At 39.2% G+C, this 24,407-nt stretch overlaps 1 protein-coding gene across 6 annotated transcripts in view; it reads left to right on the plus strand.

The window, feature by feature from the left end:
* The window catches only part of triob (trio Rho guanine nucleotide exchange factor b), a 103,473-nt gene that overhangs the window by 52,447 nt on the left and 26,619 nt on the right, over positions 1-24,407 (plus strand). For all 6 annotated transcript variants that reach the window (XM_027287387.1, XM_027287385.1, XM_019271698.2 and 3 more), the window contains 26 exons: positions 1,092-1,223; positions 1,930-2,160; positions 3,546-3,668; positions 3,947-4,138; positions 6,409-6,578; positions 6,874-7,048; positions 12,147-12,342; positions 12,915-13,081; positions 15,145-15,264; positions 16,218-16,316; positions 16,427-16,519; positions 16,734-16,883; positions 17,017-17,131; positions 17,321-17,436; positions 18,710-18,832; positions 19,165-19,359; positions 19,839-19,954; positions 20,762-20,828; positions 21,141-21,250; positions 21,427-21,496; positions 21,639-21,728; positions 21,881-21,973; positions 22,100-22,211; positions 22,530-22,720; positions 22,861-22,962; positions 23,993-24,132. In XM_027287387.1, coding sequence (XP_027143188.1) covers positions 1,092-1,223; positions 1,930-2,160; positions 3,546-3,668; positions 3,947-4,138; positions 6,409-6,578; positions 6,874-7,048; positions 12,147-12,342; positions 12,915-13,081; positions 15,145-15,264; positions 16,218-16,316; positions 16,427-16,519; positions 16,734-16,883; positions 17,017-17,131; positions 17,321-17,436; positions 18,710-18,832; positions 19,165-19,359; positions 19,839-19,954; positions 20,762-20,828; positions 21,141-21,250; positions 21,427-21,496; positions 21,639-21,728; positions 21,881-21,973; positions 22,100-22,211; positions 22,530-22,720; positions 22,861-22,962; positions 23,993-24,132 — 3,488 coding nt within the window. The remainder of the gene's footprint in view (positions 1-1,091; positions 1,224-1,929; positions 2,161-3,545; positions 3,669-3,946; positions 4,139-6,408; positions 6,579-6,873; positions 7,049-12,146; positions 12,343-12,914; positions 13,082-15,144; positions 15,265-16,217; positions 16,317-16,426; positions 16,520-16,733; positions 16,884-17,016; positions 17,132-17,320; positions 17,437-18,709; positions 18,833-19,164; positions 19,360-19,838; positions 19,955-20,761; positions 20,829-21,140; positions 21,251-21,426; positions 21,497-21,638; positions 21,729-21,880; positions 21,974-22,099; positions 22,212-22,529; positions 22,721-22,860; positions 22,963-23,992; positions 24,133-24,407) is intronic.

Here is a 24,407-nt window from a genome sequence, read left to right on the forward strand (position 1 = left end):
CTCCCAAGCATTGGCTTTTTTTGTCCCTAACAGTCCTAAAAGACAATTTAACTGATCAATACTGCTTTCCATTGTTTTGCTTACGAATGCATTAACAATGCATTAGTTTGTTGTTGGCTCATATTGTTTGCTGAGTAGCCCCCTTTACTGTAGAGTCTTTAATGCTTAAGCCTTTCTTGTAAACTATTAATATTTTGTTGGTGGGTTAGGCTGCATTACAGACATAATATTGTATGTTTTTAATGTCACATTTGTTGCAAAATAGTCACTCCTCTTTGTTTACTGATTTGCTGTGATAGAAAACATGTTTTTCATTCAGAGCCCTTTCTCCCCTTCCCATAACAGGATAATCATATAACCATTATTTTATTAAAGGCTGCTACAGTGCGCCGTGCTCAGACTCTTTTCTCTTTTATGAACTTTCCCCTCACTCATACTTCAATTTCTCTATCCCTGTCAGCCTTCCTGTTTCCAAACATAACAGTTTGGATGCCAAACCTTGATGTGGAGCTAGTTTAGCTGACAGCCTGTCATGAGTAATTCAAATGCACACACATTGTTTATCTTTGTTTTTGTTGGCTTAAGGTGTTTAATGGGGAGCAAGAACTGTTCATACATACTAATACTGAGGAATGTGTTAGTATTATCGCATGTTAGCATGTGAAAGGTGCATGCATATAAATGTGAAATCAATAGTCACTGCACACTGAATAATTCATTTCATTATCTTAGTTTCAGAGAAACTGATCACTGAACAAAGCAGAATAAAACATCGGGACTTGATAAGATATATCATTTCTGATGTGTGTTCTTTTAAATAGCAAAATTGTTCTTGTTTTACCAAGCACCCAGTAATGCACATGCATACCCAATGGATACTGCAGTCTACCTCCCAAATAGTATGCATATATTTATGTCTGAAAACATCAAAATCAAAATGGAGTGGTCATCTCACATCTCACTACATTGCGTGCATTTTTGCATAACACATTAATAACTTGTATATAATATAGTGCTTGATTCTTTATAAAACTGTATGAAGGTCTGTATTATGCGATGTTTTATTGTGTGTGTGTGTGTTTTCTTCCCAGTACATGAGTAAAGTGGAGCCTTGGTGTAAGGCATGCGGTGAAGGAGAGCTGCCCTCTGAACTCCAGGATCTGGAAGACACAATCCACCATCACCAGGGACTATATGAGCATATCACCACTGCGTACTCTGAGGTCAGTATCTATGCATGTATGCATGCACATGTGCACACACAATGACACATCCATCCATCGATCATTTTCTGTGACCACTTATCACCCTGTCACAGGGCAGACACATAGAGACAAACAACCATTCACACACATGACTGTGCAAAACAAATGTATATGCAAAGATGAATCCCACAACACACAATAGGACAGACAATTATCCAAATTATGTGCTCAAAATATACAAACATGTCTTCAACACAATTCTGTTAAAGGCATGTTTGTATATTGTTCTATTGTATTAACTCCCTCTATTAACCATCCATTTATTTAGGAAGAAGATTTACTTTATTAATCAGTCCACAACAAGGGTCTCAATGGTCTTATTCATTGTTTCTACATAAGTAATATACAACAATATTCACACTGTAAACAATATACCATATATGACATGAAAACAATAAATATTTAGTGATGTTTTTGAGATGTAGATTATTATTTTGTTGCATCTGTGTAATTCTGCTTACCTAATTAATTACTTTTGTAGTTATACCAATTGATATACCAATAGATTTATTTTTTTTTTTACTGAGAGCATCATTGGGTTCTCTTCAACTGAATGTCTGTTCATTGAGGCATTTAGCTGAGACTTGAGACATTTGATTTATTCTGTGAGATACTTAATGAAGTTTTGCAATATTTCAAACTACACTTTACACAACTTTTACAGGTAAGCCAGGATGGGAAGTCTCTGTTGGACAAACTGCAGCGACCTTTGACCCCAGGAAGTGCAGATTCTTTGATGGCATCGGCTAACTACTCCAAGGCCGTGCACCACGTCCTAGACATCATCCATGAGGTGCTGCATCATCAGAGGCAGCTGGAAAACATTTGGCAGCATCGCAAAGTCCGCCTACACCAAAGGCTGCAGCTGTGTGTCTTTCAGCAGGATGTGCAGCAAGTAAGAGACACACAGGGACATACAGAGCAAAGTTCAAATACATCCGGACCTGGAGCTCTGTGGGCTTTAGCAGGTTTTTTTGTGCACACATGACAGTAAAGAGTACAGTCGAGACAGGAGAGAGCGAAAAGTGCTGTCACACCCTTGCCTACATGTTTCAGTTGAAGTACTACCAATGTACAGACCTATCCTTCCAAACATTTTTACTGAAATTAATCAGCGTATTGAGCTCTTCACGAAACTGGTTATTATGTTACAGTTTTACTGAATTCATTTTGATGCAACTGAAAAAACGTAATAATCTTATCGTAACGCATTTGTCTTTTCCTGTATTTGGCTAAGTCTGTTATTGTTATTGAAATGACATTTTCTGCAGGCAATAGTAGTTAATAAAGAAAAATGATCTATCAAACATAAAACATAGCGTAAAGTGAATAGCAGCAATGTTAAGTGTTGCTGTCCTAAAATTGTTTTTAATGGTTATAAACATCCAATTAATCTTGTTTTGCAGAGGGATATTCTGCAAGCATTCCATACTGTATAGCAGAGTGATATTAAGATGTAATACAATCAACTCCGGCTTTAAAGCCTTTTTTCCACTTTCTCCTGGGATTTCACAGCGAGTATCTAGCTCTCTGCGTGGCTGTCTGGATAGCAGAGCTCTTAGATCAAATCTACTGAGCTGGTGCATAGTGTCATCTATGCATTTCAACCCTTTGGGCAAGAACTCTGCTATGCCTCTCTGCCCTCAGTCTCTTCCTCTCCTCTCCTCTCTCTCTCTCTCTCTCTCTCTCTCTCTCTCTCTCTTCTCCCTTTTCCTTCTGCTCTTTCATTACCCTTTTCTCTTGGTAGTGGTTTCCATGGTGATGCAACTTACTGTCACACAAAGTGTCGAGGGCATTGTGCACATGTTCATATGTGTTTGGCCAAAATCTAAATATTCACACAGAGACCTTGAAAGTGTCATGAAATTCTCTTTCATTATCCGACACAGAAACAGATGATGTATGGCCATCTGTTTAATAGATAATAAGGTAATTATGTACAAAGATTTATAGCTAATCTCATCCACAGTGGAAATGTTGACACTGTTAGCCCTGCTCTGGATTTCCTATCAGGCAAAAGCTAAATGTCCACACTTGTGTGATTTAAACACGACAGACTGCAGATGGAGAAAACAAGCAAAGAAAGAAGGGTACGAGAGAGATGACATCTATAGACTACTGTAATTAATGTGATCTGAGACACACAGCCTGTGCCACATCCAGTCAATTGCTCCCCCTACTGCTTGAAAATGTATACTGCATTCTCAATGTACGGTTACCCTGTGTAATTGTGCATGTTTGAAATATGTACATATGCTGTATTTGTGTGTGTTTTCCAAGGTGCTAGACTGGATAGAAAACCATGGAGAGGCCTTCCTCAGTAAACACACTGGTGTTGGGAAGTCTTTGCACAGAGCCAGGGCTCTGCAGAAGAGACACGAAGACTTTGAAGAAGTTGCACAGGTGAGTTTAAAGTGTCAAACCAAAAGCAAATCTTCATCCTGTGATATACCTTTTTCTCTGTGTTGCAAAATTATTTGGATTAGTATAACAATAAACAGACATGTCTGAAAGTTGCACTCCACTGTATAAACATCAAATATATTTTACATTGCTGTATTGTCGTATAACAATACAAGTCTGAGATACAATGTCAACTCTAATAGACTAAAAATAATAGTCATAATAATAGTCAGCCTTAGTGTAACTGTAGATACTGTATTTCTAATGTTATGTTTCAGAACACCTACACCAATGCTGACAAGTTGCTGGAGGCAGCAGAGCAGCTGGCACAGACTGGAGAGTGTGACCCCGAGGAAATTTACCAGGCTGCTCACCAGCTAGAAGATCGCATCCAGGACTTTGTGCGACGTGTGGAACAGCGTAAAGTCCTGCTGGACATGTCTGTCGCCTTCCACACACATGTCAAAGAGGTGTGTATTTCATCTCTTTTCTTCAACCTTAATTAGCCTCATTTTCCACATTGATTTAACTGCTGTACTGCCTTAAGCTAAAACCCATGCAACTAATACTGGATGGAGATAAGAGCCAAGAAGGTAGGGGGTTATGGATTTATTGATCACAGTCCAGCTTTTCATCATATGTAGGAACAGCAGGAAAAAGCTTTGTCATATTTTTGTCCACCATCAACCGCTGACTCAGCTAGCCATTTCTCCTCTTGCCTCAAGTAATATGGCAAAATGACGGGAAATTATTTATGTTAAACAAAAAAACAATAACAATGGCAAAGTGCCATTTTTGCTTTGTATATCTGTGCACAAATGTACAATCAGAGTTGCAGTAGGCAGCTATCACTGTGAAGACATGATTAACTAGAAAACAGGCAGCGCATCCTTCATCGGGGCAGCATGATCCATGTGTTGTTTTCATAATGAAATATATTTGGACGTGTTAGATCTTCATTAAGATCTGTCAAAATCATCATATAGTAATATTAATTCCAACAATCAGCCATTATCTTCTATGTTAGGACAAGGACTATTTTAAGTGAGCCACAGTCATGTCATCAATCCATCTGTGGATCCGTGTTCAATTGTTATTGTCCACTGGCCCACAGATATACAAATATATTTATTTATACTCTATAACACACTTGCTTTATAATTTCAAATTCCTAAGAATTTATTTAGTTGTCTTTATAGTGAGAGATCGAGGTCTCTGTGTGTGTGTTTTAGTGTGTAAATGTGAATCATTGCTTAAAATGCTCCTGCATATGTTCATGCCAGTTATTACGTTCTCCTTGTGTACACATCTGTGGTTTCCTCTCCTTCTGTAGTGCACTTGTGTTTACACAAATTAAAGACAACCTGCCTTCTGCTTCAAGGTGATAATGACAACCATGCCTTTAATTTTCCTTATTATTATTTACCTTAATTCTTAAAAACAAATGGAGAACACAAAACTGCACAGTACATGATGGAAATCATATGTTCTCTGTGGATGTGGTGCTAATCGCTGCACCGCTCTCTTTATTCCTCTGTTTTGATTCTATTATAGTAATATGAGATTTATACATTGCACATCTCTGACTGTCAAAATAAACCTCTTTGCACTGACATAGCACCATGCTCTGCATGTGTTAACACTACATCCTGTTTGCATAGACTCAAAGAGACAATCAGGACCATGGTGTTATTAATGATGCTAGTCTTTAAGGTCCATATGGACTAATCTCCTTCATCCCATCTGTCAGCTCACACTAGTGCAGGTTACTGTGTGTGTATGTGTGGGCCTCCCTGTGTGTGTGCCTGTATATGCATGTCCTCCTGTGTGTGTGTGTGTGTGTGTGTGTGTGTGTGTGTGTGTGTGTGTGTGTGTGTGTGTGTGTGTGTGTGTGTGTGTGTGTGNGTGTGTGTGTGTGTGTGTGAATATTTCCTGCCGATCACCTCTTCTAGTTCTGTAGAAGGTTTTGGATGAAGTCCAGCATGTTGAAAGACAACGGTTTACTGTGGAGCGTGAACTATTTTGGATAGAGGGTTCATCTGCGCTGATATTCTATGAAGTATACAGATAAAGTCACTCCACATAAAAGGCATATCTCTAATAACAATTGTAATTGTTAATAAATCTACATTAATGAAAAGGAAAGGGTTGCTTCATCCACACTAATATATCAATAATATAATATAATTCAGTAATCTAAAGCCACCTTTATTAAAGAAAAAAACATTTTGTCTTACCAAAAAGCTGACTCGGTCATTTGCATATGGCCATATAGATGTCAGGTATAAGGTAACATATTGTATGTTATTAAGTCGTAACACTACCAAAAGTAGACGTGTTTTTGAGAAGGCAGTGTGGGTGTTAGACAAACCATGGGAGCCAAGGTCTCTCTCCTGCAACCTGCAACCTGGATGCTGTGCCAGGGCTTTAGTAGTTGAGCCAATTCACCCAGATGGCTAATCTGTTACAAAGATGACCATTCACAAAACACCAGCTTTGAGCAGAATCGGTTGGATTTGATTTCTGTCCCCCAGTTTCTGTCTGCCCATTTGGCAGCTTGTCCATTGATCCCTACATCTGTGTTTAACTCACAGTGCCCTATGTATCTGCCCCACACATGTATATTATGTTCACAACAGGCCTGTTTGAATGCTTTATTTTTTTTCCTCTGCTCTTGGAAGTGTACACAGCATGATGCTGCATTTTAAATGGCTTTTACTTTCCTGTCAATCGCTGTTAGCTGTGGACGTGGTTGGAGGAGCTTCAGAAGGAACTGCTGGATGATGTGTATGCCGAGTCAGTGGAAGCAGTGCAGGACCTGATCAAGCGTTTTGGCCAGCAGCAGCAGACTACCTTGCAGGCTACTGTCAATGTCATCAAAGAGGGAGAGGACCTTATACAACAGCTCAGGTGACAATTATTAATGCATGTTACACTGATGCACAACACACACTCTTCAGTTAGTTTTAGAGTCACAACAATGATGAATTGCTGTATCAATGAAAAAAATGAAGTTACTAAAAAACAATCGAGGAAAAGATATACTAAAATTACAGAAAACATCTATTATTCAAAAGAAAAGAAATCTGGAGCCATAACTCTGACCTCAAACGCTCTGTACCTGTAACTTCCCTGTATTCAGAATCAGAATCAGAAATAATTCCCAGGGGGAAATTATTTATTATTTATCAACTTCTCTTCACAGAGACTCGGCCATCTCGAGTAACAAGACTCCCCACAACAGCTCCATGGCTCACATCGAGAGTGTGCTTCAGCAGCTAGATGAAGCCCAGGGCCAGATGGAAGAGCTGTTCCAGGAAAGAAAGATCAAACTGGAGCTGTTCCTTCAACTCCGCATCTTTGAGAGAGACGCCATCGATGTGAGTAGGCAGATACAGAGGCTTGGTGTATGACGAATATTTATTTATGTTTTATCTTGCAGTGTTTAGCCAAAAGTGAGTGAGAAAGACAGAAAAAAGGTTGGAGATGGGAATGGATGAAGCAAAGAGACTTGCATGTCTAATATCTGCTTTATTAAACTTTTTAAACTGTTAATTTTAAAACTCCAAAGGGAAAAAGGTGGTTGACGAGGTGTTTGTGGTTTATAATAAAGCAAGATAAAGAATGGAGGTGACAAGAACATTGTGAAGAATGTGATAAATAGAGAAAACCAGAATTACAGATACAAATGTATCATATAAAACCATTTGGGGTTTTTTATTTGTTTTTGTTTCAGTAGTTCTTAAATGCAAAAAAGTTCATTTACATGCAAGGGACACACTGGAAAACTGTGGCTCTGAGCTGATGGAGCATAACGCTGTAAAAGGGAGAGTCAGTCCCGAGGATCCCGCTGGTTCAAAGCTTGGTTGAATTCACAGCGATACTCTCACATGCGCTACATTAAAAAAGTATTTAGTTCCACTTGACGCATCTCATCCGCTGACTCATTCCAGTTTTGTTTCCCCCTCCACAACCAGCAATTGGCTGCATTGTATCCGCTAATTCCTTAACGTCCCACTGTGAGAGTGAATGCTTTTCTCGGCTGGTGCTCAGACATGAAAACTGCTCTTTTCAAATATTATTTTATGTTTCCTGTGACGTTTATCATGGCTGTCGAGTCTGATTTGTTGAGCCACACTATGTTGACAGATGAATTACACTCAGTCACTGTGGAAGTCAGCTTGCATTCATGAGGATAGTGTAAGTAAAAAAAGAAGCTTTGTGGAAAGTAATCGTGGCAGACATGTTCAATGAAAGTGGGTATTGAAATAGTTTTCAATAATAATCACATAACTAGTGTTATATAAGAAGAGCATTTTTAGCTGTCCTCCAAGCAGTGTGGTTCTGTGGATAGCCGTGTTGGTGTGGCAGTGAAGTCACTCAGTCAGTCCACCACTTTGGTCCAGACTGAAATATCTTAACTATTGGATGGATTGCCATGAAATTTGGTAGTTCTCTATGGTGCCCAGAGGATACATCTTAAAGACTTTGATAATCTTTTGACCTTTCCTGTGGTGCCAACAGCAGGTAAACATTTTTAACATAGCCTGTCAAATATTCTAATTTATTCTGGATGGCAGAATATCTTGTTAGACTCCTGCTCCCAGAGGATGAATTCTGATGCCTTTGGTGATCCACTCTTTATCAGGTACAAAATTTGATTCGTCAGATACTTGACTTTATACCTGTGCTAAAACAATCTAATGTTATTCCCACCGGGGATGTAGTAGTAAATACGGAGGTAGGTAAACAGTAGCTTTTCCTAAATTGCAGTTTTCAACAAAGAGGTAGATAAGAGTTTACTTTGGTTTACTGTCCACCGTGACCCTGATTTCCATCAGCCTTAGTTGTAGTTTATGTATAGTGCAAATTAGCAAATGTTTGCACACTAAACTAAAATGTGTTAGTGTTTAGTAAAAGGCACTGCCTGAGTATAGCCACACAGATCTGTTAGCATGGCTGCAAATTCTCCTTTGTCTCTCTCTGCTCTGAAAAAATGTAGTATGTATTTGTCATTCCTCGTGAAATACATTTGAATGCACAACATCAATGTCAGATTCAGTTATATGTTGTAAATAAATTGAGAATGAGAAAAATTCATTAACTGCACATTGAACACATTGTGGAAGTACATGGTGTTTTATTTCTCTCCACTTTGTGCTAATAGAACTTCTCTGGTTAGTCCTTTGTGTCCATATTGTTAAATCCAAAAAAANAACAGATCTGTTAGCATGGCTGCAAATTCTCCTTTGTCTCTCCCTGCTCTGAAAAAATGTAGTATGTATTTGTCATTCCTCGTGAAATGCATTTGAATGCAAAACATCAATGTCAGATTCAGTTAAATGCATCAATCAGTTAAATTCAGAGAATGAGAAAAATGCATTAGCTGCACATTGAACACATTGTGGAAGTACATGGTGTTTTATTTCTCTCCACTTTGTGCTAATAGAACTTCTCTGGTTAGTCCTTTGTGTCCATATTGTTAAATCCAAAAAAAAGTCTCACATTAGCTCTGCGTGTCAAGTCAGGGAATGCTGGTGAATCTGGTAATCTCTCATGTTGAACATTGAACACCCACACATAAACACACATAGACAGAGGATTAATATGACACAGTACTTGAGCATGAAGATGGGTGGAGGAGGCATTTGTTTCCATTCACTCCCTTCCTACACACACACACGCGTACATGTACTGTGACACTCCCTCCTTGCTTGAAGGGGGTGTGTGTTTTAGGTAAGGGCATGGGGTTGAGGTGAGACATGCAGTCATCTCACAGTGCTTTCTTCTTTGACGATAAGCCCTGTATCACTGGAGACCACGAGGAGGAAAAAAAAGACCAAGAAGAGACCTATCTCCTCACATTAGTTAGGTTTCACAGTGCTGGTAGCTGAGGGAGATGGTCTTTTTGCACACAGAGGGCATTTTACTCAATTGTAAGAGGAGAAGAAAGCAGAGTGCAAATAAGTGCTTGGTAAGTTTCTGCTTTGTTGCCAGATTTTTGAAATGATCATATTGCTTTGAGAGGTTATTATATTATTCTGCTATGAATTAATCCATATGCTAGCCAAGAAAGCCTTGTTTCAATACAGAGGTGATTTTGATAGCAGAATTTGTGTGAATCTGAATTCCCAGAGCACCTTCTCATAAGGCAAACATGCTTTTCTACATGGAGAGAATAAGGCTCTTTGTGCAAAAGTGGTTTATCTTACTTTTGTATTATAAACATATTCAATGAGTGTACAAAGAACCCTTCAGTTATTTATTGTGTTGCCTTTGTGGTTTAAAATATTAGAGAATACAAAATTAACGGATGTGTGATTTAAAAAAAACAAAACACTTGGAGGATGTCTCCATGGTCCAAGACTTGTCTAAATCCAGATTCGAGGAGACAGTCTGTGGTCTGGCCTTCGTTTCGGTATTTGTTCCAAGAGGGCTCAGCAGGTCTGTGACTGTCTGTGACCTCTCTGCTCCGCTGGTTGAATATGTGGAAAGCAGCTGTTTTGGATCGTAAGGTGTCCTGCTATTACACTTAGCTCAGTGAAGAAGAATAGGCACAGACTTAGCAGTAAGACACTCTTTCACAAAGAAATCAGATGAACGTATATCATCTATTTTCCTGAGTTGTTGGAATTACTAGTATCTCACTGATGTTTAGACTTGTTTTTACCATTCATAAGGTGGAAGATGAGAAAGAAAAAGGAGATTGTATTTTGACAGCTGATTTGAAGAAAGATTTTGCAGATAAATATGTGGACATTGTATCCAGGTAACAACATTTTGTCACTCATATTGGTCACTGTGGCTAGACACAGTGCCTACATGTACCAGAATACACTGCATTACTTTTCAATGGTCAGTCTGTGTGTTTGGGAAACTACTGCAGAGTAGCTGAAGTTAGCAACTCTGCTAGCCACAGCAGCTTGCAGACCACAATAACTGATATATTGCTTGGCATGAATGAATTAATTGAATTATTAAAAGCCAGATGACAGTGTGAATCGCTATTTCTGTTTTCCCTTTCCCTCCTGCATTGGCATTTACTGGACTTTTCCTTTTCTAAGTCCATTGATCTAATTTTCCCTATTGTCGCAAGGTATCTGAACTGAAGAGGACAGCTGCCTAAGCATCTAATGCACACAGATCAAATTTTACCACTGTTATGAGCTACCGCATGACATATTCCCATTACTTACATGTAATTCTGATAGACATCCATTTGTCAAGACATGGTAACTCCACACATTTTAACCTGACACATTCTTTACATGAGTTTACTGGGGTACACAACAGCTGAACGTAGGTCAAACCGTTCGAGTAACTTCAAACTTTCGCAATGTCACTTAAGTAGATGAGAGGAGGAGCTTTGAAATTTGATCAGTTTTGTCTTGCATGAATCATGTTCTGGCCCACTGCACTGTAAATGTCAAACTCAAAGCTGCAATTCAGAAATTAAGATTTGATTTCATACCCTACCAGCTCCCAAATGAAAAAAATATCAGTGCAGTCGATTCTAACACATTTAGTTTAGTGTTAATAAAGCCTTGATAAAAGGTGAAATAATTAAATGACCAATACCAGTACTGCTAATTTTCTACCGATAATGATTGTCATCTGGGAGATGGAGTTCTAAACAACACACAACAGTGACAGTAAGTTATTACAACACAGTAAATCAGGAAACAGAGAGTATTAAATTCACAGAATTATTGAAATAAAATATACTTACACAGGTGGGAAAATTGGAATCAAAACCTATTTCTACACACAGTTTGTCTTAACTAAAGAAACCTGATTGTCTCTTCAGTTACAGTAAATAAAGCCTTAGCCACTATTTGACACTTTACGGTAACTCCATATGCCCCAGAGCAAGAGGTGGGTAAAATTAAGTGTAGACTAGACCACATGAGTTTGTTTAAAAAAAACAAAAAAAGATTGGAAAAACAACATTGACAGACAGAGCTGAATGGAGCCAAGCTCAAGGTGCCCCCGGTATCATGATTCAGTCTGTGTGGGTAGTCAGAGACAAGCGCTGACATCTCGGTACATCTGCTTTACCAGCCGTGCATCACCAGTGTAATATGTTATCTGTTATTATGGCAGCTTAGGGTGTTGATTAAAGTGTCTGACTTGATTTTCAGAAATTCTCTTAATCATAAAATTCTATTATTATTATATGGATATTGAAATGGCTGTGCTGTTTTACTGTGTTTTACAATCCTTTAAATGTGTGAGTGTTTGTGAAAATAATTGTGGGCAACTTGTTATCTTAGCAGCAGTAACACATAATTTCATACAATCTTTCTCTCCCTCAATTTTTCATTTGAAATGTCAAATATTTTAGCAAAATAATTGTGTTCATTGTCTCTCCGTCCTTTTCATGAACGAATAAACAGATTTTTATTTCCCCCTTATTATCTATGAGTTAACTCTTCCTGCCTCACTCTCTCTGTCCCCGTCCTTTTTCCCCACTTGCAGATAATCTCAGACCTGGAGTCATGGAATGAAGAACTGTCCCAACAGATGAGTGACTTTGACACAGAGGATCTGACGCTGGCTGAGCAGAGGCTACAACATCATGCAGACAAGGCACTTACTATGAACAACCTAACCTTTGACGTCATCCATCAGGGACAAGAGTTGCTGCAGTATGTCACAGAGGTCCAGGCTTCTGGTGAGTGAGAGAATAGAAATACACTTCCTACAGACTAAATGCCCTACAGACATCCACATGTAGGGTACAATACTAACACATGCTAAAATAAATCTGTTGGAACTACACCTTCATTTTAACTTAATGTGCAAAAAGCAGAGACATGTGCTACTTGCAGGGAATGAGTCAGTAAGAAATTTATGGAAAGAGGAGGAGGGAATGGGAGGCAGATCTGCTTTTACCAGGAAAATTTTGGCTCTTAATCACTAAGACTCATCTTCGCCGTCAGGCTAAACCACTGTTGGGCAACACACACACACACACATAATTTTTAACATGTCAATTCTGTATCCATCCAGCTGTTGCTTTTCTATAGATGCAGGTAACAAAGAGTGAATTTCTGAAATACATATTTTATAGTCTCCCTGTGCTTCCATATAGACTATGTAGATGCAGATGTGTGCGAAAATACAGTACATTCAATACCCAATGCACTTGTCAGTAACAATAAATGACTGCTGAATTAATAACTAGGATGAAAATAAAAGGACATAAACAGACATTATGAAAGATTGTTACTGGTTGTATTGCAGGTGTGGAGCTGTTATGCGACAGAGATGTGGATATGGCCACACGGGTCCAGGACCTGCTGGAGTTTCTCCACGAGAAGCAGCAGGAGTTGGACCTGGCAGCAGAGCAGCACAGGAGACATCTGGAGCAGTGTGTCCAATTAAGGCATCTACAGGCTGAGGTCAAACAAGTACGTACTTGAAGAAGAAGAAGAAAAGGACAAGAGAACATAACAAGACACAGTGATTGGAGGGTGTTGGTGGGATTTTGAAAGCAGTCTAAAAGACAGGCCAGAAAAGAGCTAGGCATTTTGCTTATAAAAGAATAATCCCTGCATTAAACTCACAAAGCAAAAAAAAAAAGAAGTTGTGTATAATGTTAAGAAATTGGAAGTGAAAGTTCAGCTTGTACATGTAGTCATATATGAATGCTGACATGTGCTATACTTCAGAGAAAAAAAACACGCCTTGGGCTACCTGTAATGCTTTTTCCCCCTGAGAGCAAGGTCAGATTGATCTGTGGAAAGCCATTCTGACAATTTATTGCTACAGCGCGCCGTCATATTACAGCGGAGAGTGTTGAAGGGCTAAAAGGATACAGTATGTTCTGTCTGTACATGACCATGGATAAATGACTCATCCTGTGTCCACAATTGCTCTTCTGCCTCTGTCGTTCTCTCTCTCATTGTATTTCTATCTCTGTATCTTTCTTGACTTTGGGGGATAGTCAGGGTGGTACAGTATGGTCAGATGTTCAGCCAAGGTTTAACAGTTTAATACACTTACACCACGAAACTTGTGGGGGGTTTGCAATGTAGCTGTTTTTAAGCTTTTAAAGCAAAACAATTTTCATAAACAGGCCTGTTATCATATTGACGCAGCTTATTAACAACATGGCTTTTATTTCATTGTAAGCTAGAATTAATAAATAACTTAAGTGCTAGCAGATGTGAAATTGAGACTAAAATAAACTAAATTATACCCAAAGAGTACTGCAGCAACACATTTCTAAAGATGCACAGTCTTCGCATTGATTGAACTGATCTGACAGTGTGACGATAGTGGTATTTTTACTCATCTACCCACAGAGAGGCAGTGCTATATCTAGCTATGGACTGTGTTTGTGCAGCTAATCGTGACTAAGAAATCACTGTTCTATTAAACTTTTAAGCTAGAAAATACAAAACTGCCTTTTAAAAGAATTTTGAGCACACACCCTAAATGACTGTACAGCATAGTTTTTTATGTGGATTTCTCAGAAACTTACTTGATCCCTCACAAAGCCTGGCTATTACCTGCCCTGCATTACATCCTGGGAAATTACTGCACTCCTGTTAGATTAAATTTGGACAAAACCATAATTTGGTAATTGTAACTTGTATATTTCTGATACTGGTGATATAATTTTTTCTTTTTTATGGCTTCAAATCTCCCACACTTAGACCTGGTTACTTGTTAGGACTGATTTCTGTATGTCATGAAATGTCACAGTTTAAAAATAAGGCTAATGGATAAATGAATTACAAAGTACTGTAAGGTCAGGTAGTATCAGTTGTAGTTGTATTATGAAACATTTAAATATACTATGTGAATCCAATCAACTGCCATACCATACTTATGAATCACAAGTTAAGTCATGTGGACATTCAGCAGCTAATGCTCATACCTGCCTCGGGACAAGTGCAATGGAAACACAGGCCCTGTTAAAGAGTCAGAGTCAGAGTTGTGTTGCATCATCACTTTTATAGCCAAGATCCAGTTGCAGTTCTGCCCATCACCCACACAGCAGGTGTGCTTGCTGAGTCAGAGAAAGAGGTGTTCTTCTGAGAGACTGTGTTTAACATACCCTTTGGCTAAAACTAGGCCAACAAAACTATGTGTGCATCTAGGAGCATGTATGTGTGCGAGGTGGGGTGCATGGTAGTTTATGACATTATATATAAAGGAAAGCAAAGTAAAGGGTTGGGAGTAGGTAGGTAAAAACATTTGAGGAGATATTTCAGGTCAAGGAATTGAAACAGTAACTGAGGTGTCATGGTTTAGAGAAGCAATGAGAGAAAATACATGAGACAGATGAAGAGGAAAGGTTGAGAGCTAATGGACGAATGAGAAAAAAAACAGAATAAAGAACAAAGAAGACAGCTTACACCTTTCTGGAAGATGTTTTAATAGTGTAAGCAGTGCATAAAGAGTGGTTAATAACAAAAAATCCCTGTCTGTGTTTGTGTGTGTGTGTGTGTGTGTGTGTTTTTAGGTTCTGGGTTGGATCCGTAATGGTGAATCCATGCTGAACGCTGGTCTGATCACAGCCAGTTCATTACAAGAAGCCGAACAGCTGCAGAAGGAACATGAACAATTCCAACATGCAATAGAGGTAAAATGAAATAAATTAATAGATTTAAAAATATATATTCATATATTATGAAGAGTCAACAAGCAACTTCTTTTATACCCTTTCATGCATCTCACACTTCATCTCCCTTTTCCCTCCTCTGCTCTGTTCAACCTTTTGCCTTTTTTTACAGGTTCTCCACCGCCTCCCCATTTCATCACAAGTCACACATGAAATGGAATTATAAATAACTAATATCTCTACCTCTTTTTTTCTCTCTCTCTCTCTCTGCTTACCTTTCTTCCTTATTTTCTTTCTCACTTCTTACCCCTGATTATTCCGGGTCTCTTTGAACTTCGAGCCTGGCTCATTTGAATGCAGTCCTGTACTTGACCTACTTCTACAGAGCTTGCGCACACACACACACACACACACACACACACACACACACAGATGTACACTGAGAGGAAAGCTGTGTTTATGATTATTGTTTATGTGAGATTTGAATTTTAATATGTATGCCATAACTGTAGCCCCTGGAACTCTAAATGGGTCCTGCACTGTGAGAAAAGAGCAACTGATATGAGAATGTCCTCTTTGATGGTACCCTACAGGTGCTGCAGACATTATCAAAGGTTGCAGGAAATCCTTCATTCTTCCTTTATCTCCTTCTGTTTTCCCTCCCTCTAGTGCTCTGAGTCTAGCAATAGCAAAAGCCCTATTCTCAGGCTACACAAAAAATACCAAATACTTTCCTTTTTTGCCTTTATATCTCATTTCCTCTTCAGAATGCTCACTCCAGGACAATTCTTATGACAAAGCCATAACGAGACATTAGTTTTATTTTTTTTAGCCATTCCTCCAACCTCCACTGAACTGCCCTGCAGGGCCAACAAGGAGCTGGGGTCCTATTTTCAAAGCAATTATTGTGATATAGAGATACATACAACTCTTGAATTTCATTGTTTTTTATCTCACGCATATCCCCCACGCAGAAAACCCATCAGAGTGCGCTGCAGGTACAGCAGAAGGCCGAGGCCTTACTCCAGGCAAACCACTATGACATGGATATGATTAGGGACTGTGCAGAAAAGGTATTGCTCTTTTATAATTCTGTGCATCTCTAAAGGAAAGCATGAATAATAGCGACGTGGTGACGTGGTTGCTTTTAGTCATAAACTGATTTGTTTTGTGTGACTTGAAGGTGGCAGACCACTGGCAGCAGCTGATGCTCAAGATGGAGGACCGACTCAAGCTGGTCAATGCTTCCGTGGCCTTCTACAAGACCTCAGAACAGGTACATTTGTGTTTATGTATAGAGTGTGTTAGATAATCTGGAACAGGCGTGAGTTTGAGGGAAAATTACGAAAAAGGATGATGAGAATTACACTGTCTTTTGCCAATCATTAATCAAATTCTCTCCAGAACATGCAGTTTCACAGGTTGCATTAAAGTCTGGAGCAGGAGAAGACCGGTGTTGCATTGTAATGTGGTTTTATGTATTGTTTCAGGTGTGCAGCGTGTTAGAAAGCCTGGAGCAGGAGTATAAGAGAGAAGAAGACTGGTGTGGTGGTGCTGATAAACTGGGCCCAAACAGTGAATCAGACCATGTCACTCCCATGATAAGCAAACATCTGGAGCAGAAAGAGGCCTTCCTCAAGGTGAGCAAGTTATTTTAATTAATATTTAAGAAAGGACATGTCAAATCCCTTGTTATTTCAATATTTTATTAGTCCAAAGAGTATTACTATTGACTCTGTAAGATAAATCTGTTCTCATTCTGCACACTTACAGGCCTGCACATTAGCCCGGCGTAATGCTGATGTCTTCTTGAAGTACCTGCACAGGAACAGTGTCAACATGCCCGGCATGTTGTCCCATGTCAAAGCTCCAGAGACTCAGGTTAAGAGTAAGTAGATGACTCGGCAATCCCTTTTATTTTTTATGCATCTTATCATGACAAAAATCAAGTTGTTGTTAGCTAATTATTCTTCTAGTTATCCGTTTCTGGTTTTCAATATGTTCTTGTATAATGCTGACATGCAGTATAAAAACATCTTGAATACATTTATTTTGGATGGTTGTGCTGTTTCATCAGATATCTTGAATGAGTTGCTGCAGAGAGAGAACAGAGTGCTCCACTTCTGGACCATGAGGAAACGGAGGCTGGACCAATGCCAGCAATATGTTGTGTTTGAACGTAGTGCCAAACAGGTGTGTGCTTATGATTGTGCATGTATTGTATGTTTATGTATTTGTGTGCAACAGGCAAAAATTTGGAGATCAGGCCTCCTCCTTGTTAGATGATTGACTCCTGCTTGATTTGGAACTAAATCAGCAAGTTGAATTGTCTCAGTTATCATAGAGCTGCAACTTCCATCTTGATTTGTCTCTTTTTTTTTTAAATTAAGCAGTCTGTGTTTTCTTTGCAAGGATAGATTCCAAAATATACTGGAAATGATGTAAGCTGGCAGACATTTGCAACAATGACAGTCTTAAAGACGGCTATCATTATGTGCCTCAGTAAATTTAAACACTACATTTATTACAGAGCAATGCCAAGCATAAGTCTGCAACCACTAATTTGTAGCCCTCAGGCAGTACTCAACATTTCAAACACTGAGATTTTTATTGTTGATTTTTTTCTCTGTTTTAGAAGAATAAGATATCTGAGCTAGAATGAGAGAGTATGAGAGTATCAATATTTCTCACTTAAGCAAGTCTTAGGTCAGCCAATATTCAAAGATACAAGGACCCATTAGATGGACAGAGTTTGGATAATACTGTGTAATGGCAGAAAGTATTACTTCACAGATTGGATTGATATTTGCTGGAAACTTTTCAACAAGTCCAAAAAAGTTTTAATCTGCGATCCTTAGCATCTCCATGCACCGGGTCTAAGGCTGTTTAAATACTAGACACTTTGCTCCCTCTTGTGGTGTATGAAGAGCACAGCACAGGCACACGGTAATGCACTTAGCCAATAAAATCAGATGACATCATAGATGTTTCTAGGACATGGCTATTCTAGGTCGATCCAGGTTTTATCCCCAGGGCCCAAATGCTTTCTGGTCTCACAGTTTGACTGGACCAGTTCTGCCAGTACCGATTATAAAGTACAAATAGAAATTGTGCCATAAAGATCTAATTCCTTTATCATATTGTTCATTATAAAATTATATGGATGAACCTCTCTGATTCTAAATTTTCATTGTTTCTCAATGTGTACAGTAGAAACACACATGCATATGAAAACCTGATCCAGTCAGATTTAAACCAGTGTCCCACTTGATAGAAGAAGATGGAGTGGATGAGTTTAATAATACAAACTACCCTTTAGCTTTAATTTTATTAAAGTTCTGAGTTTTAAGTGCACCAGCTTGTTCCAGGTCTTCAGATTTGGACAGTTAATAGAGACTGTGTCAAATTCTGTAACTAAAATCCCTGCAGTATAAACGTACTCACTTGTGATTGGTTGTTTCCTCAGGCCCTGGAGTGGATCCATGACACTGGGGAGTTTTACCTGTCCACACACACATCCACCGGCTCCAGCATTCATCACACACAGGAGCTGCTAAAAGAGCATGAAGACTTCCAGATCACAGCAAAGGTACGTGTGTGTTTATTTGTCATCTATTACTGGGTAAACGAAGGTGGGGAGGATAGAAACTGTGTGTGCGTGATTTTGTTGTCCTCCTTGTTGTGTTGTGTGCGTTTGCACAGTCCTGTGCTCTGCCGTGGGGCCCATTCCCAGGGCAACGTATTGTCCTCTTCCCTCGTTGCTGTGTCACTGTTATTGTGTCAGAGAACAGACTATTGTGTCCATCAAGCAACACACTGATTCCTAACACTCTCTCTCTCACTCTCTCTCTCTCTTATCTACCTTTCCTCCACTGGGACTGCCTCTCTCTGTCCCCTCCCTAAATGTCTCTCTATTGACAGCAAACCAAAGAGCGGGTAAAGCTGTTGATCCAGCTGGCCGATGGGTTTTGTGACAAGGGCCACGCCCATGCCCTGGAGATAAAGAAATGGGTGTCCTCAGTGGACAAGCGCTACAGGGACTTCTCTCTACGCATGGACAAATACCGAACCTGCCTGGAAACGGCGCTCGGCATTTCTTCTGACTCCAACAAGGCTGTGAGTGCACACCACTGATAACTGTACTGAAGAATATAGATCATTTCTATTCTTCTTAATGTGTTTTGAAACTCTGTTTGTTGATGTTTTCAGATGAAAGCTTAGGTTTATGATGTATAATGAAAGACTACAGAAAGATACAGCTGTTGAAACTGTTCATGTCTTACGCAGGTTGTAATTATACAGGTATAACCTTGTCCTTCAGCCTTTCTGGTGTGTGACTGAAAATGTGATGAAGTGAATTGTACACACAACCCCCGGCTTTCATTTTGTTGTCGTTTCAAGTGTAGGAGCTTGCACCAGGTTGTCAAATGTAGATAGATACGGACCACCGTTCCTATGTAAACTCCATCTCACAACAGTTCATTTTAATGAACTGGTGCTAAAAGAAAGCAAATAAATCACTCATTGACGTGCTGACTAGTCACTGACCACCATGCCTGTTATGCGCAACATAAAAGCCACTGTCTTCTTTTCAGAGTAAAGAGCTGCAACTGGACATCATCCCAGCCAGTGCTCCAGGGTCAGAGGTCAAGCTGAGGGATGCTGCCCATGAACTCAATGAGGAGAAGCGGAAATCAGCACGAAGGAAAGAGTAAGTGCAACAGCTTTTTCCCTGGCACAATCTCCCCCGATCATCACCTGATGTCTGACACCACAGGTTTCCTTCACAGGCTTGGAAGTATGCCTAGATGAACAATTGAGTCATTTCCTGCAGCTTATGAAAACATATTATTTTTCAGTCCGATTAGCATTTTACAGCTGCAACCAGGCTTCCATTTCATATTGTTAGTGTTCATCATGATGTGGAGTTTAATGTCAAATTACCCAGAGTACATGAGGACATCACGGTGAACATTGAAATCTTAAAATCCAATCAAGTGTCTAAACAAATGAAAATGGAATGTATTGTGCATGTGAGCAGAAGTGTGCCTTGCGAGCATTTAAAACAAAATGTTTCACTGTTCCTGAAGCAGCATAGAATGTGGTTTAAAAAAAGCTTTAAATGGTTTATGGGGGAAATTCATACAGAGGGGAACCCATGAACAGCCTGTAAATGACAGCACATCATATGTTCACAAGACATAAGTGAGACAGTTATAATGCATCCACATACAGCAACAGCACTATATTTGCTCTCTATGCCAAGAAGACATGTTATAGTAGAGGAGCGTTAAACTGATGGTAAAATGCTATCTCCTACAGTTCACAGCAGATTGTTTGTGACTGTAGGTCAAAATATTAATGCATCACACTGTCTTTGTGTACTTAATATGTTGTTATATTTATTGTTTTTTTTACTTTATTTGTACACACCAGTCTTCACCAATTTATTTGTATTCAGCACCTGACCATGTTTATCAGTGTGTTCATCATCTTCCCAATGTGCATCTCCTTTCAGATTTATAATGGCTGAGCTGATTCAAACAGAGAAAGCCTACGTCAGAGATTTACGAGAGTGTATGGATGTAAGTACTTTAACAAATGCACACAGACACTTATTTTTAGTTTCCTAACTTGTAGCCAGTTGACTCCACAGCCCCCCCGATACATTTTTAAAGGTTGCTGTCTTCGCTTTTATTTATTTTTCTTTAAAAAATCTGTTCCATTTTAATTGCACAATTAGTTACCCTTTTCATCACATACTATTTCAGCGGCCCTGCCCTGTAAAATAAGTGAATGATTAGTTTAGATATCGAATGTAATGATCAGATGCTCCTACATTAGACGAGTTGGCACAATATTTAATTAATTATGCTCTGGTGTGTGTGTTTGTGCAGACATACCTGTGGGAGATGACCAGCGGTGTGGAGGAGATTCCTCCTGGTATTGTCAACAAGGAACACATCATCTTTGGGAACATGCAGGACCTTTACGAGTTTCATCACAAGTCAGTAGAGCAGTGATCTGCTGCAGTGTATTTTGTATTTACCTTTACTTATGTTATTAATCAGTATCAGCTAAAATGATACATTTTAAGTGGAAAGCTTTTATTCCAAAGTATTGGATTTACTGTTCCTCAGCTTCTGACTGCTCCTCTTTTTAAATGTTTCTGTCTATGTACAGTATCTTCCTGAAGGAGTTGGAGAAGTATGAGCAGCTTCCAGAGGACGTCGGACATTGTTTCGTTACTTGGGTAAGAAGTCTACGTGTTCTGACTTTTAGTTGTATGTATGTGCTGATATATGTTTTTTTGTTTTTTTTACTGAAATTGATGTTTAGTATCCAAACTCCTAACACCTTGTGAGTAAAGTACTGGTGTTGTTTCTCCTGTTCAGGCTGATAAGTTTCAGATGTATGTAAACTACTGTAAGAACAAGCCCGACTCCACTCAGCTCATCCTGGAACATGCAGGACCCTACTTTGATGTAAGTACCAAAGTACCTTAGAACTGCTTGATTTTAATAACTTGTGATATTAAGAGTGACTGTTTTTTTCACTCCTTCTTGGTGTAAATGCATCTCCATGGAGTAGAGACATTTTCATAAGATGTATGTCTGTTTCTCTTTTTGATTTACAGGAAATCCAGCAAAGACATCGCCTTGCCAACTCCATCTCCTCTTACCTGATCAAACCAGTCCAGAGAATCACTAAATATCAGCTCCTTCTGAAGGTACAGCATGCATTTAAATAAATGTAAAAGTAAGGATATTCCGTCTGGTATTATTTTCAGGAAAAAAATAAATACAGAAGGAATTTAACCCCTTAACCATTATTTGTTCTTTTTTTGGTGCTATAGGAGTTGTTGACATGCTGTGAGGAGGGTAAAGGTGAGATAAAGGATGGTCTTGAGGTGATGCTCAGTGTCCCCAAGAAAGCCAATGATGCCATGCACCTCTCGATGCTGGATGGTGGGTACACACACACACACACACACACACACACACACACGGAACTCACATGTTGTTTTATTGCCAAGTGTTGAACTGCTCATTAATGTGCTCAGAGTGTCTGATGTTTCCCATTAATTCAACATTCACTTTGCTTTTGTTAATGGAACGTCGTCACTCACTCACCTTCAGTTCATTCAGCACAAATTACTCAGCTATGAGTCAGCACTAATTTCTCTCTTCCTTCCATTTGCCACCCACAAAGATGTTTGTTCATACTGTACACACCTGCAAGCACAGCTGAATTACTATTTTCCTCCTCTTTGTTCACTACATCAGGGTTTGATGGGAACATTGACTCGCAGGGAGAGTTGATACTCCAGGAATCTTTCCAGGTCTGGGATCCCAAGACTCTGATACGAAAGGGTCGCGACCGACACCTCTTCCTCTTCGAGATGTCTCTGGTCTTTAGCAAAGAAGTCAAAGACTCCAACGGGCGTAGCAAGTACCTCTACAAGAGCAAGCTCTTTGTAAGTAATGTTTTATTACACTATTTTTTCCCTACAAATTATGACAGCTGTGGTGTTTACTTAATGCATCATTATTTCATTTCATGTTCATTTGTTTATGTATCGTGTGGATTAGCTGACAATGTTATTTACCTCCTCAGACATCAGAGCTAGGAGTGACAGAACATGTGGAGGGAGATCCTTGCAAGTTTGCCCTGTGGGTGGGCAGGACCCCAACCTCGGACAACAAGATCGTCCTCAAGGTATGTTGATTTAAATGGTTAAGTGAAAGGGGGAATATTTGGTCACTGCATTTATATTTACATTAATTAACAGCCTTTTCCTCCTTTACATATTCTACCACAGCATCTTATATACAGTAAATGATCAAGTAAGAACTAGAATATTTCTGCTTCAAGTGTAAAATAGACCCCTGATATGATTCCCCTTCTGCAGGAGTGGTCAAGTTGTTCACAAATAAAGAAGAAGAGTTACTTCATATCTGTAGTCCACCCCCGCTAAATCCTACATGGATTACTCTGTTCAGCCAAGAAAGTTCACTGCCTGTAGGGGGTTAGAGTGTTACTTTCTGCATTTATCACACAGATACATTAGCATAGCATTTGATAATCCAAACTCACAAGCAATGTGGTAGTTCTCATGCAGTGAGTCAGAAGCTATGTTTTATGCAAGGTGTACGTGTAGAATATGAGTTTGTCTTTGAGACTGACAGAGTCGCTTATGGTGTGATGTGTTTTAACATAACTTCTGATAAACCAACTAATCTAATCTGTGTCTTATGTAACACGGGGCCACAGCAGTGGCTCTGTGCTGTTAATTGCTAAGTGAAGAAGGAAGAGGAGACACAGACGAGGGTAGTCATATGCACAATAAGGCGTCACATTGGCTCAGTGACATGAATAACCACAAGGCTCACAATATATTGTGTGTGTGCATATTGTGTCTGAATACAGTTGCGTGACTCATCTACAAGATTGCAGCGATCAAATTACTCATGTGGGATCAGACACAACTATATAATTGTTACATTAAACCTCATACTGTGTTACGGGTCAACGATTAATTGATTCTGGACAAGTGAAGGGGCAACTGCTTTTATTTTTCTCCACTTTTCAAAGCTCTTATTGCTTTTAATGTTCTAGCTATCTAACTGAGTGTATATGTAGAAAAAGTAGGGGGAGACAACACCTGGATACTGCTGACATAACAACTGTACATACTGGAAGCTGTAAACCTAACCTTTGTCTGACCCAATCATGTGACATGTCTCAGGCTTCAAGTATTGAAAACAAGCAGGACTGGATCAAACACATTCGGGAGGTCATCCAGGACCGAACTATCCACCTGCGTGGAGCTTTGAAGGAGCCTATCCACATCCCTAAAGCCACCACAACAAAACATAAAGGCAGACGGTAAGCTAACAGTGTTTTACTCTGAACTGAATGTGTTAATGAGTTTAAATGTTGATTATGTTTGCCATCATAAAGATTGTGATGCATTAAAGTTATTTGGTAAGATTTGAAAATAAATGCAGTCCTACATTTTTAACTATTTAAACCAGTTTCTCAGTCCAATAAACATTAAACCTGTGACTGGGCACAGGAGATGAACAAAAGTGACACTACAGAGCAAAAATCTCAGAATCCTGACTGTCACAATATATGAAGTCACCAAGTAACAATTCTAG

This window comes from Larimichthys crocea, chromosome XIII (assembly GCF_000972845.2).
Source record: "Larimichthys crocea isolate SSNF chromosome XIII, L_crocea_2.0, whole genome shotgun sequence".
In the NCBI taxonomy this organism is placed as follows: Eukaryota; Metazoa; Chordata; class Actinopteri; family Sciaenidae; genus Larimichthys; species Larimichthys crocea.